General features: G+C 44.4%; 1 protein-coding gene across 1 annotated transcript in view; it reads left to right on the forward strand.

The window, feature by feature from the left end:
- Nucleotides 1-16,747, forward strand: part of LOC6593262 (zwei Ig domain protein zig-8) — a 46,304-nt gene that overhangs the window by 12,333 nt on the left and 17,224 nt on the right. The window contains exon 2 of the mRNA XM_026986682.1: nucleotides 15,245-15,411. Coding sequence (XP_026842483.1) covers nucleotides 15,245-15,411 — 167 coding nt within the window. The remainder of the gene's footprint in view (nucleotides 1-15,244; nucleotides 15,412-16,747) is intronic.

Genomic DNA, 16,747 nt, shown 5'->3' on the forward strand with positions numbered 1-16,747 from the left:
AAGAAGTGTGGGACCACATCAGAGGCATTTTGGAATTCATTTTCCTTAATATTGTTGAATGAGAACGAGAGAAAGAGATGCTGAGACAGTGACGGAGGAGTGACAGTGGCAGTGGCAGTGGGAAATAACTCATTTTATTTTCTCTTTTTTGTTTTTTGTTACAAACAAAGAATTATCATAGATTGTTCCATTCCAAGTGCGATTGATTATGGCAGGGAGTGGGAGAGCACATGTCCCAACACATCCAGCACGGGCACGGACACACCCAAAGCCACACAAAGAGTAACCACAGTTTCGCTGCCTCTTGGACCCAAACATTTCCATCTCTATGCGCTCTGCTCCCTGCTCCAGCATAAATATGCAAATAATAAGCACGAGCTGCGGAAAAGTCGAGAGGGGAAAGAAAAGCCTCTCAGCGGCGGCCTTAAACAGCATTTACAAATAATTTCCAGGGATGAGGCACCAGCGGAGAGGAGATCAGATCCCTTTACACATCCTACACTTGTAATCATTTTTTTTCATATCTCGCTCCGGCTCCTGCTCCTGGCTGAGCTGAAAAGGATTTATTCTCGTGCTTAACTTGGCTTAGCCGACGGTTTTAAATGTAATTAGTATGCATGTTTGCATTTCGTTAGCACTGAAACCGGCGACGCGACTGGCAACTTTTCATTATAAATCACTGAGCAGAAGCGGAGACAGAAGTAGCACCAGGAAGCTCAGGCGTTTCCTTGCGAGCATAATGATTACCGAAAAAAATGTATTTAAATAAATTTTAATTAAAGCCTGTACGCAATATAAAATAAATAAATAAATAAGAATGAAACGGAGACTGTTACTGAAAATGCTGTAGCTGCTACTGCAGAGGAGATACAGTGTCAGCGGCAGTGGCAGTGGTTTCGCTGTTGTTCTTCTTACTTTGACTGATGAAGATTTATGCGGCAAAGTCGAGGTTATTGCTGCGGTTGCCAAGGTGCACGAACCAGACGAGTCGTTCCACGCCCTCAGACGAGGCATCCTGGATGTGGCAATTTGTTTCGAGTGCCGCTCCGTGTCTCATTGGCAACCACGGGGATAGCCGGAGCAGAGAGCTGTCAGCCACTTACTGCCAACAAACCGCGACAGTGACAAATTCAAAATAATTTCATTTTCTCTTTATTTGCCGTCGATTATTCATGGGCCCTGGCTCGGCCGAAAGTGGCGTTTAATTAAATTTGACAACATCTACAAATTTCCATTTTCCAGTTATGACTTTACAGAAACAGCTGTTGACTGCAGACAAGTATATTTTCATCTTCAAGCGGGGTGGTATATACATATACTAGAGTCCTGCAAAATCGATCGATTCACAGAGATTTGGCAACTCTGCTTTGCGACCCCCTTGCATTTAGACGACTATCGACTGATCTGTACTAAGGCCTTCTTGCCTAAATGTGATGGCTGCCAAAACATATGGCCATGCTTATTACGGATCATAAAAAACTATCAAAAGCTATGAATTTTAGAACTTTTGAATCATTGTTATTCATTCATTAACTTGTTTGCTAGTAATTACCAATATTTGCGTTGTTCCATGAAGTGCACTATGTACGAAATATTATTATATTAGAACTGCGTGTGAAAAGTACAAGTCTGATGGATATATGGCCTCATTAGAGAGTATTTTACAGCATGAACACCATTTTTAGACCCCGTTCTTGCTGGCCGGTCAGCCTGCTATTAGCGAGACGCGCACTCTGGAGCGGAAAAGTGTTGGCCACGCAATTTGCCATTTAGCTTCGGCTATTTCAAGCCCTTTTTTCTGCCCTTTTTCTGCCGATTTGCGCTCGGCCACTACTGCAATTTGCAATTTGTTTGCTTTGCCATGTTTTGGTGTATCTTCCAGCTCTGTCCTGGGGCAGGGGCAGAGGCAATGGCTGGGGTTGTCCTTAATGAATCTGGATTATTAATGTGCGCTCGTATTTCTTCACTTGATTATACATGTAATTTTCGCCCTGTTTTCGCTTTGTTCGCCTCAGTCCTTTTTGGCCATTGCTTCGGATCCGGATTCTGCACCGTTTGCTCCTTTTCCTTTGCTGTTGTTTGCTGATGTTTTCGTTTGGTTTACATTTCATCATTTCCCATTGTCGGTATCCGTATCCGCAGCCTCTCTGGGCCTGTCTTGTCCTGTACTGTCCTGTGCTGGCCGTGTGCTTGAATGCAAACAACAACTCGGTACCAGGAGAAAAGTGGACAGAGACAGCAGCTTATAAATTAGTGACTGACTCAATTAATGAATGGGCTAAATTAAGGGAACCTCTGCGATGCTGAGCAAGCACCCAAATACGAGATCCTTCTGGGCGGAAAATATATAAAGCAGGTGGAAATGGAAAATGCCTGAGTACGTCCCAATTTCACATTAAAGCAGTTCCGAGAATTATTTAATTGACTTCAAAAAAGGGCGCGCTTTTAAGTGGCGACTTTTCAGCGAGTGCCTCTGGTAATGGGAAATGGAATTCCATGGAAATTTTTATAAATCACTGCTCGGAATAGCTCGGGGCGAAATTTGCTGCACTCTGCAAGCACAAAAAATAGTTAATCATTTAAATTGCATCAAGAGGCAGCCAGGCAAGCCGTCCAAATGTATTTAGCCGCAGAAAGCATGCCACAGAGCATTCCGTCCGTTCGCCATAAAAAACACAGTGCAATTCCAATGGCCCGAAGCAATGGCCACAAGGAAGCAGTCCCAACCAGAAATAGAGATAGAAAATACAACTACCAGAGATAAGTAAATCATCCAGCAAGACGAAGGTCTGCTACAGATAAAACAAGAGCTGAAAATGCGGCGAAAATATATGTAAATAAGCTTCGTATTAATCATGGAAATACTCGTAGCTCCGCCTCTTAATGGTCGCCAAAGAATGCAACATTTAAATGCGAAAGGGAACACAGAAAGGTGTCTTAACTGTATTTTGCTGCTGGCTAAAATTGTAAAAGCTTTTTATGCTCGAAAAGCAAAAGTAATTAGTTGTGATATTCAGTACTCGCGAGGGTACTCGTATTTCCTGGAACGCTACGCGATTTCTTGGGGCTTCTGACGACCCGGACCCCTTTTTTATGCCCTTTCTGGCCGGGCCTAATGAATAGGAATGTTTCTGCTGCCTGCGAAGGCGATAAACGGTTGTTGTGATTATTTGATTGGAAAGCCATAAAACCCAAAGACAAGGAAACAACATTTCCGCTTGCAGGATGTGTCCGCATGTGAACACATCCATTACACACACGCACATACTGGTGGACATGCGGAGAAGGACAACTGGTCCGTGGTTCGTGGTCCTTGGTCCCTGGTCTGGCATTTAATGGTCACTTTTATGGATGCGCACTGCACTGCCTGTCATTGATCGCCCTTTTCGTCAGTCATTAAAATGTTTATGCTTCGTTCTTTCAGTCTGCTAGTCTACCAGTCGCTCTGTTTTTGGCCTAATTGAAGAACTCTTGAGCCAGCCTACATGTACAGTTCGGTACGGTACGGCTTGGTGAGGTTCGCTGGTCTTAATTAGGTTGTAAAACTTTAATTACATCTCCGGGCAATCAGCGCAAATCATTTGGAATTTATACCTATGCACAGTGCCAGTCCCAGTCCCAGTCCCTGACCCTGAACCCACCGCAATTTCACGAATGTTGCGGTTGTGTGTGTGTGAGAAATCTAATTTGAATGCTCACCGACTGAGTGACAATCATCTGTCCCTGTCTGCGCATTAATGGAATATTCAATTCCACCGCCAAGGCGTTTGTCCAGCCTCAGCTTAAGGTCAGGAAAAAATGCCGGGCAGTCCGTGCTTTATGGACTCCTTGCTTGAGTGATGAGATGTGCTTAAAGCTGTCCATTAAAGCCGAATGAGGAGGATAGGTTGGGGAGGCCAGGGGCGGGTCAGATCAGACAGGCGGAGACGAGGCTTCATCTGGGCGTAAAATCGATTTTGTGATATATTAGTAGACACAGAGACATTAACATAAACACGCACAGATATGGACACATGTGTATCCTTCTGATAGTAGAAGGCAGACAGAAAAGGCCGTGGGCATAAATTGGATGTGCGGCCGCCATCGTATAGTATAGCTCATCAAAATGCAAAACAAAATGGGCAAAAGTAATTCCCCTCCATATCAAGTTATTTATTTTCTAATATTGCCACAAGATGCTCCATCCCCATCCCCATCACCATGCCGAGCATCATTTACTTTAATTGTGTGAGTGTCTGTGCGATGGGAGAGGCAGTGGCATAAGTTTGATGGAACCAGAAAACTTATTTCATCAAAATTGTCTCCGTTTGGGAGGAATTGCTCTAAATTTTGATGGGGAAGTGCGTGTCATCCACAATTCCATGGGATTTTCCAATTTTCAACCTCACTTTCATGTGGCTTTCCGTCAATTTGGTGCTTGACAACGCAGCACAGAGTTGTACTGACAGCAATCAGAGCGGAGTGGAAACCGCAAAACGTTTTTGCCCTACATATAATTAAGCAAACTATTCAAATATGACGCATACGCCATGTGGTAGAGCATCCATTAGCGACACTGGGCATACATAAATCTGGTGTTACGCATACGCCACGTGGTCGTGACTGATTCGAGTTGCCTGTCCGTCGGTTGGAGCGGTTTGTCTAGCAAACAATGAAATAGTTGACAAAATTAATTGAATTGCCTACTTTACATGATTTTATTTAGGCTACAGAATTCGGTTCTTGATGTGAAATTTATTCGATTGGAAACAGAAGTGGAAGCTTCTAGGATATATGTGTGCTGGGCTTTGCCATAATCACTTATTAAAACTTTACTCGTATTAATAAACAAAAACTCCACACACACACAAAAAAGGGGTGGAGAGCACAATTTTAAGAATTCTGTGGACTTTTTCTTTCCGATAAGTTTTTCAGCCAGTAGTATTAAAAACTTATGTATTCGCATGTGTTTTGGGATTAGAAAACTGCCGAACTTTGAAACTGCTAAATAGTGGGTACCTTTAAGTCGAAATATACTTTCACAGCGTTCTTTTTACTTTTTTTTGACTCAAGGCCTTTTGTCGGTTCTAATTGACTGAATAATTAGTTCTGTCGAACGGTATTCCCTCGTCTGCACTCAATTACTTTGGCCAAGTTAACATGGACCTAAAAACAGCGCTCAAGTGAGGGTGCAATTCGTTGCCGCTTAATTGGTGACGTTTTTGTGGCTTCACCGTTTGCCTGGACATTTGTTGGCCACAGCGATGGACACAATGGGATCAGTTATAAAATATGCATTTGATGCCCTTGGTACTCGCCTGGGTATTAATAATTCTCAAATGAGAATTGATTAACTCATAATTAGTGCACTTAGCGTGTGTTTGATTAACATTGAAGCGCACAACGGTCCTAATTCTGACAATTCATAAATTATTGAACTAATTGCCATTCGCTGAAAGTCCGGCTTTTGTATGCATTGTATGCATTGTATCCATTGTTTCATTTCGGAATTGATTTCTTCTATCTTACTCGATCTGAAGTTGGATTTCAAACAATCCCAGACATACGCTGGGGCTAACCAAAACCAATACTCGACATCTGGTGGCAAGTTTCGGGTCAAATGGTTTATGCCAACAAAAGGTATCGCCATGGCAACTGCTGTAAGTACATAATCAGGTTTTTGGCTTCCGTCGAACCCAGCCCAACCAGCCACACCGGCCCCAGAGGGTTAAATGAGGCATGCCTTCTTGGCTGTGTGTGTGGCAAGCGAGATGGAGTTCAATTAGTGGCCTGAACAAAGCCAAGTGGCAAATGAGCTGCACTTGCTTTTAGCTGGTTTCCTTGTTCTAGTTTCTGTAGAACTGCGCCTGTCGCTGCCGTTGCGTAAGTTTTCGGGAGAGAAAACTGGAAATGGAGAGGGAGAGGAACAGAGGAGGACTCGGGTTGCCTGCTAATTTGCAACTCCCGTGGCATATTAGTTGACATTGCCTCGGAAATGATGTGGAAAATTATGCGGAGCATGCCCCATGCAAATTATGATTGTGTTGATTATGAGGCATTAAAGCTAAACGAAGCAAAGACTTTAGTTTGTTTTCCAGCAGCAGGCTGTAGGCAGGAATTAACATACAGATTCCCATTGGCGACTGGCGACTGAAGTCTGGCGACACGTAGCCACATTTGAAGACTTAAAGTTTTCCGTTTCCTTTTGTGGCAGCCTGGCTGCTTTCGGTGTTGCTTTCGTTGGGCATAAAATTACAAAGGCCTCCTGGAATGGCATACTCTTAGGCACTTTTATGAGTGCTAACAAGCTCATAGAGAACGAACCCTCAGACCAGGTCAGACCATGCTGCCCCACCACACCACACCACATCAGCCAGGCACACTCCAGAGTGAAGACATTAGCAGTGAGCCGGGACAAAGTAACCCAAAAATGAAGTAGAGACCCGGCACAAAGGAATCTAAGGGCAACGAACATGAAAATGGAAAAACCCAGCACCCAGCTCCAGCCACATTCCGCTCCACTCAGAGGCTGGGGTAGAAGAAAAAATACCGTCATTTGCATGCATTGTCAGGCCCGGGACTAGGTCGGGGGCCGTGGGCCGGGGGCCTGGCAACACAGGAGCTACAAAAAAAGGTCAACTTGGTCCCCAAATTGGCACAATAGTTGCGTAGGTGTCGAATTTGTGACCGGACTATGAATAAGCGTTCGTTCGTTCAGGCTGATGGAGGCTGACAGTTTTCTTGGCTTTTTTCTCGACTGTTTTCCCCCAGCAAACATATTTATTTGCACACTGCCATTCGGTCCAGTCGTTAAGCGTTCATTGTGTATAGTTGGGTGACGGTGACCCTGCTCCAGCAGCAGCAACAACAACATGACCCACAAAAATGATACTCAATGCAAATTGAATAGGAGACGGGGCAGCCCAAGGACCCAATAATCTTGCGAGGTGGCGGGATGAACTGTGCCGCAACTTGTTGACTTCTGAGCACCGATAGCGTCCGGCTGTCGGCCATTAACTTGAGAGTTTTGCAAGCAGATATATATTTACGTAGCAACCTTTAAAGTGCCAGCTCATTGGGGAGGCATATTAAAGAGAATGACGAGGCGCCACCGAGAGCATTAATTCCAGTGAACACGACATCTCCTCTACCATCAAAACATATGGAATACGGAATATGTAAAGCAGCCCAAGTGGAAGATGAAGAGCCAATCAATTTGCATTTACATTCGACTGATTTCCATGGAAGGTTTAACCTAAAGATTTTCCAAGGATGAAGAAATCATGCTGGCAGATTCGCATGTTGCCAGTGTCTCTCCCTTGCGCGACTTGCTGTCGTTGTTTCATGGGAAAATATTCATAGAACTGTTCAGAAAATGTAATGAAAACTTATTGACAAGATGACATATCCAAAATTAAAGCCACACATAAGTAATTAGTCATTCCCTTTCACCTTTTACGAACCTTTATTGGGGTAGCCTTAAAACTCGCACCGGATCTTCTTAGGTTTATTTTTTTTTACATTTATTGATATTAAATCATACAGCCACAAGTTTAATATAATACATAGTATAATAATAATAATATTCGATATAATAAGAAGAAGCAATTGAAGCATTTTTAGCCCAAGACGATCGTAGGGGGATGCTTTGAGTGTGCTATTGAATGGTCTTTAAGTCCCAGGCAAAGTTTAGCACAAAGGTCGATCCCTCGTGAGACCATACTTTGGAATGCAATACCATTTGTATTGCTCGGTACTTGGTCCTGCACAGAACCATTAAATGAAAAATTATTGCTGTCATTTACAAACACTTCACCCAGCGACAATTTTTACTTAATCTCGTTTTCCTTGGGAAATTTATTTCGTTTTCATTCAGGGCAAATTCCGCGAAAAATTTTCAATAAATGTTGGCGTCATTCATTACAATTTGAACCGCCAGAATTTTGTTTTTATTTTTGCACGCGAAATAACGGCGACGCACCAGTAGGTGCTGGAGCAGTAGGTTGAAGCTGCTTGTTTTGTTTATTTTGTGGCTGAGCTGTCAGACATTCAGCATGTGCAAATTCATGCCCCACAATAAACGAATCAGCTACGTGGCCACAAGGATCCTTCCAGCTCCTTCGAATCTGAGGCTCAGTCTGAGTCGAGTCTATTGTTTCGCAGAGAGGATGTCAGTGACAGCAATGGCAATGGCAACGGCAACGGCAACGGCAAGCTGCAGATGCAGTAAATCCACTTTTAAGGCTTGTGTAAGGCTCAACCAAAGAAGAAACGCAAGAAAGACAAAAGTCAGCGAAAGATTTGCGGCAATGGGATGGAAATGGGAATGGAATGAGGTTTGGGGATTGGGGCTGAGGAATGAGGACTGTGGCAGCTCCCCTAGCTGCTGCTGCCAGTTGCAGTTGAATATTTTACGCACTGATTAAAGCAAACGAAACTTTGCCATTTGCATTCCCTTCCATTCGCTGCGAAGAGAGTTTTCCTTGCGCGTGCATATTAAATGAGATTTTTATCTGGTTTTTCCCCGCTGCTGATGCTGCATTTTCTTGTAAGTTGTTTACTTTGTCGGCGAAAACTTTGGCAGTGTTAATGTGCTCCAGCAGCCTGCGAGAAGGAGAGTGGCGTTGCGGGAAAAGGCTTCATAAATATCGGAGGCTAATGAGCAGCAGTCGTCGCTGCAGGATGTCTAGACAAGGCTTAGGGCAAGCGGGACAATAAGCTGCAATCTCCGGCTCAAATAAAAATCCCATAAAAATCACTCATACGCATCCCTACCCCGCTAACCTAATTTGATGCGAGCGTCTTTCAGGCGACACCAACAAAAACGACCTACGATAGATGTCCTGGCAGTGGGTAAGGACTGTCTCTAGCACTGTCTCCTCTTATCGACCAACGGCAAAAACGGCCAATAAAATGGGCTAAATTATGAGAGAAAGAGATACCGCACTCGCATAGAAATTGACCAAATGGCAATGGCCTAGAGACCAAAGTTCTTAGCTGCCGGCATTTTGTTAAATTAAATCAGAGCTGCTGGCAAAAAAAACCCTCTCTACGCTGTGCGTAGTCCCTCTGAAATGAGGGACATAATCATGAAAAAGTCGGCCATAACAACAGCAACAACATACACAGATAGCCATAAAAGCGACGCCCAGAAGTCTGCAGCAGTTTTTGTGTGTATGTGTGCTTCCACCCGGTACTCGAGGGGCACAAGGGTATACTGTGTCCTTACAAAAGTTTGTAGCATGAAAAAAAAGTGTTTCCGACACATTGACGTACGATCTGCCGAATGACCAAAAATCCCTGCGATCGGATAATTACTGCAGCGAAAATAATTCAAATCTTTCTTTATAAGAGGGTCTGTTTTTTTTAGATACGAGTATATCTCCAGAATAGCGGGTATCCTATAGTCGGAATACAAACGAGAGCTAGTACTTGTTTGTTTTCTGCATGGCCCACTGCCTTAACTTTTGCCCTCGCACACATTCTCATTTTCAGTCACAGTTACAGTCACATCTATATCTATATCTATAGATACATGAGAGTGTGGTAGGCGAAGGGGTAGGGGATACCTACGAGTACGAGTATTGTTTCCTCGTTTCTAGTTTCACTTTGGGGGAAAGTTCAATGCCTGCCACACAATACAATTTGGTATTGGCCCTCGACGAGCCACCGCCCCACCAGTTTTTGCACATTTCCCCGCACTTCTGATTGTCATTTTTGCATTTCTGCTTTGAAGTCAGGCGGAAAATTTTCAAGGCAGCGTCGCACTTTGCCAAACTTAAAGGAAATTCAAACAAAGCAGAGCGAGAGGACAAATAGAAAGCTTGCCAAGATAAAATCAATGCCAGAACTTGTTTATTGTTCAGTCAGCAAGACACTTTACTTTGTGCTCTGTCGAGTTGGTTTCTCTGCTGCAAAAACACCCAAAACTATGTCAGTGGTGGCATATCTTTAAGTGGTTCATCTATGCTCCACTCCTCAGTGCTGATTGCTTTGAGCCAAATCTTTGGATTCAATCAGCACGCAATTAGCTTGATTCCGTGTAACAGAGCTCAGAATCAGTCACGACTGACCAGCCTTGCCCTAACTGTGTGGGAGTGTATCTGTGTGTATCGGCATATCAGCGGGTAATTAATCAACACTACGCACAGAATCGGCAGAGGGCCACTCGATAAGTTGTAGGATCCTAATACAAGGGTTCGTTTTCCGCTCTGACTGTTTCTGTCTCGCATATGCATAGTATCTCTAGCAACTCTCGTTACTCATACGCCTTGTTCTCCATTCGCATTCCCGCATTCTCATTGGCATTCGCGGCCATAATTTATGGGTTGGCAGGACGTCTAGGCCATAAATTAATTGTCGCGCCTAAGTGCGCACAGTGTCTGAGAGGGCTCACATCGACAGAACGGAGGCAAACTTAATAGAAAATTGCCAGCGCAGGACTCTTGCTTCGTTCTGCTGTTACAGCTCCTGTATATAGAGAGGGAGAGAAAGGGAGAGAGAGCGGGAAAGAGAAAGGGGGAGAGAGCGAGAGAGAGAGAGAGAGATGGGGGAAGTGAAATATGGCCACAGGCCAAATGCTGGCGAATGGCCTGCAATATGCCAATGATAATTGCTCGAACATTACACATACGCGCCGTGTGGTCGGTGCTTTACAGTTTCATCTGCGCCATTAAGTGTAATCAATTTTTCGAAAAGAAAAAGCGAGCGGTAGAGACAGAAAAAGACTTTTATTTGTGGCTTAACCAATATAGGATTGCATTTACAAACAATAAAGCAGCTGAAATTGTTTTCACAATTGCAGCAGAATCATCGGGAGGACGAGAGCGAGGTCCAATCGATTTCGATGATGAAGCACGCCCAACGTGTGGGATGCCAACAGCTAGAAAAGAAGATTCTGTTTTCCGATTAATGTCTGTATTTAAGTAAAGCACACTTTGTGTGGCCCGCACAGAGGACCTTCTGGTGCTGCTGAGGCTTCTGCTGAGTTCAGCTGAATTGACGCCCCGATGTGGGAACTTGCCAACGTCAGCAGCTGTGCCACTAGACAATGATTGTGTGTGTGTGCTTGTGGCTTGTGCTGGTGGCAGTGTCAACACACTCGAACCTCCAGCATGTGGTACGCTCAAGGAGCTATAGATATACGAGCACCGCATCTCCTTACTGATATCACCTCTGCGGGTGGCAGCCCTTTCTCTCACCTCTGATTGTGCACGAGCGTGAGCGTAGCTTAAACCGATTTCAGATAATTTCTGAGTTTTACTTTCCATCTGTGAACGATCTCGTCGAACCGTTTACGAGACGCATCCGTCACTTGTAGCATTTATCTGATTTCATTTCCGATTTTGGTTCATTTTTTTTGTCGATTTTTATTCGGGATTTTTCCAGCTGCGTGACATGTGAGGCGCATGCAAATGTAAGCGGTGGGCGGTTTTGAAATGAGGGAGTTCATCTTTGCAACATTTTCATGGGTTTTTATGCTCATGGCAATGCGACATCGCTGAGGCGTTGTCTAGCGACAGCTTCTGGGATGTCAAGATTCGCAGCTTAAGGCATTTGATTGCCCAAGTTGTCGCCTCATTGTGAGTCATGGCAGCCTAGTTTTAATAGTTTCGCCCGATTTGTATGCGTATTTGTATTTAAGCATTCATGGAGGGCACATTACAGCCAGACTCCAACAGAAAAAAATAATCATAAATTCCAAATGTTCCACTAATAATGCCAACTGAGTGATGGAGCAGGGCAGGGCAGCGCAAGGCAGACATCGTTGCCCATAAAAATGGCGACGCTCGAAAAGAAACGTTCCCCCAACCCAGACCATAGAGAAGGGAAGTTTGCTTTGTGGCTTACTCAACTGACATAAAAAACCCCCAAAAAAAAGGACACAAGTGTAAGCCAAATCAGCTTTTTCCCATTTGGCTCCAGTTCTGACTACGTTGAGCATATTCAAATATAACTTTGCTGATTGCACAGATGTGGGAATGGATGGCAAAAACTATGGAAAACACCGATCTCACGGCTTGGATTCATTCAAGAGTTGATTGTTTAAGGCTGCTTATTATGGGAGATATATGTTTGGCGGTATTATGGCGATATAGTCACGTGCATTTGCTAATTTGGGATTTGCTTAAAATTATCATGTCGAATTTTGATTTAGATTGAATTTTCCCTTGCATGAAGAGCACGCAACGTTGCGAGAGCAATTCGCTATACAAATATTTATAGCTGGTTGCCACTAAACGACCCGCTTAACGCCAAAACGGAAACACTTTCGAGCAAAATCGATAGTTCAGCATATATTTAAGGAAGCTCAAGCTGGCTCTGGCTCCATCACTCTCTTTCTCTGCAGCCCTCCCCTCCACTGTCGTCTAGACAGTTTTGTGCCAAGTCAAGCAGGACGAAGGAAGCCCCTGCTGAATGCACCGTCGACTGCCACTTTGCCACTCAATGCCTCAGTGCGATGTCAGTGCAACTTAACCTTAAGTGCAAGGGATCATGAACAATCCAAAGGGGTTTCGACATTCCACTTGGCTTCAGTAAATATGCTTTGAGTGGAGACTCAATAGAGATTAACCAGCGAACAAATATTCACCTTCGACTGCATTTCACGCTCAATTAATATGCCCATCGGCTCAACAGTCAGTCATTCGTTTTTGAGGAAATTTGAGTTGAGGCCGTTCGACGTGGATTACCTCCATAAATATTCATATGCCCGCCTCCCCAGAACCGCAACATTTTCCACCACATTAGCTAATTTTCGGGTTGAAAAGTCGACAAATATTTTTGGTCCTTCGACCGCCGACGAGGCTGCGGCGAGGCGAGGCGGGGCGGCGTTTGCCCATGCATCATGTCGGTTCGCGTTCGCAGGCGTGTTGAACACTTTTGATTAAGCGGCCGCCCAGAGCCCAGCCCAGCATCTGACGGCATCCAGCTGCTGTTTTGCTGTTCTGCCGTTCTAGTGCTCTGTCGTTATCAAATGTCACAGTGGGCCCAGGGCAAACAAGCAAACAGGCAAACAGCAAATTGGAGGCATCGACAGGCTGCTGTGGAAGGCATTCTCCGCCAGCCGCATCGTTAATTTTCACAGCATGAGCAAATTTTCCATGCATAAACTTAAAATTAGCACAAGCTTCCCCCGCACACACAGCACACAAAACAGGACCAGCCCGAGCGGGAGTCAGCGAGTTTGGGGATACATTTTTGGATCGAAATCTTTGCCGTTTAAGGCATAAATTGCATGCCCGCTGATAAACAATAAATTAAGTTCTGTTTCACGCCACCCCGGCTCCCGCTCAGTGAGTTTCCCACGCAATTCCACGCCGCTTATGTGCCACGCACGCATACGTGCAACATTGCTAAGCTAATTTAGCATAGCCTATTGGGGTATCTGTCCAGGGGTGGTGTTGAGGGCTGTGTAGTCCGGATGGGCGGTAGGGACTAGAGTATCAACGGCTCCGCTGTTAGGATAGTAATGAATAAGGGTTACGGAAATAATAATGACGAAACTATTGCGACTTGCACGCAACTATTGAAATAATGATATGGCAATACTGAGGGTTTCCTATGATAATTTTTGGATATACGAAATGAAGTGTTAACTCTAGCCAGCAGTTAATAATTATATCGCAAATGCTGTATAAAAAACACCACACACGAATATTTTTTCGATCAAACAAGGTAAGAGCAGCTCCTATTCGTCAGGAGCTGCCAACTTTTTCCCGATGCTCCTCTTACATTATTATCTATGCCGAAATGTTTAGCATATTGCCAGAAGACGCAGCGCCGCACGTACGAAAATGTTGCGGGCGCGCATTAAATCTAACTTTGTGTTCAAATTTTTCAAACAAAAAAAGAAAAGTAAATCGCAGAATTTGTCATGTCTTCAGCACCACCAGTGCCAGTGCCAAAACCATCCACCACACACCACCCTCGCCCCCATTGTGGCCCAACCACCAATGCCGCCTGCTGTGGTGGCGTCGATTCATGTTTTCACGTTTCTACGCATGTGGAAAAAGTTTGTGTATGTTTTCCAGCTGCCTTTGTGTGCATGTGCGTTGTGCGTGTGTCCCGGGAAAAGTTTTCACTTCTTTTTGGCGCGTGCGGAAACGGAAATGTGCAACAGCAGTTTTTCTCCTTCGGCAGGCGCTGGCTGGCGGGGGACCGTTTGATTCCTTACTGCCAGTCGGAGCTTAGCTTGGAGTTCGATAAACTGACGGCAGCAGGAACTCGAAACTCGTCTCGTCTCGTATCGCCTCATTCAATTACTCCTATTCCAGTTGGCTGCATGCGATCTACGTAGCTTTGTTCGTAGCTTTGATGTGAGCAAAGTTATACCCTACTATCAGCCCTGAGCCCCGTCTGCCCCTTTGTATTGTATTGATGAACTTATTCCGCCCCGTTTCATCTGCTCCTTGGCCGTTATCTTACTTGGCTTTTACTGACTGCTGCAGCCAACTTTTTGGCCCTGCATGGACAACTTTTATCGGCCATAAACTTTCCCAAAGGGCGTTGATAGCCGGAAAACCTCTTTGCTGTCATAATTAGCCCTTCGCTGTTGTTCCCGCAGAATAAAATATGTATGACTGTTCATATTAATATGTGAATAACCGATCGGCAAAAGGTGTTCATCTCAGAAAGATCTCGGAACTCTTCCAACAATTTTAGATAGCTGTCCTTTGTAATAATTCCACACACAGTCCACAAGTGGACTTTAAATTCTTATATTTTAGTGTGCTTTTTCTGGAAGCACGCATTGGTACACAAGACATCTATTTGCATGGTTAAGCAAAGAAATTGATCTATTTTCAAGTTTTTTCCAGTGAAAACCCAGCACTTAAGTACCAGTCCCGCTTCCATCAAACAAATGCCAAAAGAAATAAAAACCGAAATATAATTGTTTGTTGAGGATTTTTTGTGCTATATACTCGCACATATGTACATACACATATATGCCACCGCCCCCCACTTATCCCCCGCTACATCCGTTTGTTGGTTTTCTGTTTTTGTGTGTTTTTTGAGCCGAGATTTTATGCGAATTTTATTACTTTTCAGTTTCAGTTAGGGCTTTGGATGCCACCGAAAGTTGTGGCCAGGCCTTTGGCCTTTTGGGGTCGGGGCATTTGAATGCTCCGCTAAAACCAACAATACAATACGTTTTCCCGTACGTATGTGCGAATGAAAATGGAAATAAATTTCCATTTGGCACAAGCTTTTATGCCGCAATGTATGCTACATCCCCCACCCTCTCGATCTGCTCTTCTTCCAGGCTACAGCGCTGCGATTGCCCCCACGCCGCCCACGACCACCACCACGACCATCTCGCCCTCGAATCTGCTGCCCTACTTCGACTTTGACGTGCCGCGCAACTTGACCGTAACCGTCGGCCAAACCGGCTTCCTACACTGCCGCGTGGAGCGGCTGGGTGATAAGGACGTAAGTATACTTCAACAAAAAATAACCTAGAACGAAAATCTATCGGTAAAATGTAGATTTTGTGATTCCCGCTGCTCTCTCTAAACATGTATTTTTTTTTATATTTTTAAAAAGATTGAAAACAACTTTGATGGATCTTTATACATATATCCAAATCAAGTCAAAACCAATTCCCATTTTTTCCCGATTTAGAATTAAGCAGAGGGAACATATGATACCTAGAAGCAATTCACAATATGTTCTTTGAGAAAACAATCGATATTTGAATGTTGCGGGGGCCTTAGAGTGACAAATTCCCTGGTGTATTCACCGATATTCTGAATTTCACCATGATGGAAATCTTAAATTTTTTAAAATTGTCAGTTACTTAATACCAAGCCTCGATCTCTCTTTTGCTCCCAATAACTTTTCCATAGAAAGATAGTGAGATAAAACGGACGATGTGGTTTGGAAATAGCTCATATAGTGGTTTTTAGGTGGAAAGGAAATATACGGAGTGCAGGAATAGTATCGTGTCGCGGAAGGTTTGCCGCGACTTACTACGAAAGGACTGTTTTATTATTGTTCCAATGATTAGTACGGAGATCCAATTATTATAGTTTAATAATTATAATTCAAAGTACAATTTTTAACTTTTTAATTCAAAGATTTTTTATCATTTCAATAGAGAGACAAACGCGGAGACCTACGGCAAGCGCATGAGCCAATAATAAAGGAAAGAAAAAGAAAAAAGAGCATATGGGAACTGAGCCAGATACTGTTAAATGAAAATTCCGCTTGGGATTTGCAGGCACTCAATCATTCGGACCGTGATTGCCTAAGCATTGGGGTCCACAGGCAAATGATTGAAGGGCGCTGTGGGTGGTTAACCCTTCAGAACGAGCAGTAACGATGCCAGGGCCTAATATGTCAACATGGTTAGGTGGGCGTCCGGCTCTTCCCCTGTTTAGCCCGGCTTAACTCCTGGCCAGGCCATCCCATCCAGTCCCAGCCGCCGGCTCACAGTGGTCCAAAGTGGTGACAGTGCGTCCAATCATTCAAAATGCAAACACCGAACGGAGGTTCCCTTGACTCCATCCGGCCCTTGAACCAGTGTGCATTAGCAACCAGGACTCGTGCTGTTATTAGATGACGGCAGAGGTATAGAGGGGCAGATACGGAGGTGGAAGGAGAGAGGCTTAGACTAAATTACTGGGCGATTTGGAGGCTGCACTCGAGGGGGGAGAAAAATTGCCAAACAAGACAGGCGACAACTGAGCAACGTCCTGTGGGTGTTGCCCCGTCACAGGCGTAGGCGTGGTCCTGGCCTTAACGAGTTTCCCCCCATGAACACACA

The sequence above is a fragment of the Drosophila persimilis genome, unplaced genomic scaffold (assembly GCF_003286085.1).
Source record: "Drosophila persimilis strain 14011-0111.01,24,50 unplaced genomic scaffold, DperRS2 tig00000002-arrow-pilon, whole genome shotgun sequence".
Taxonomy (NCBI): Eukaryota; Metazoa; Arthropoda; class Insecta; order Diptera; family Drosophilidae; genus Drosophila; species Drosophila persimilis.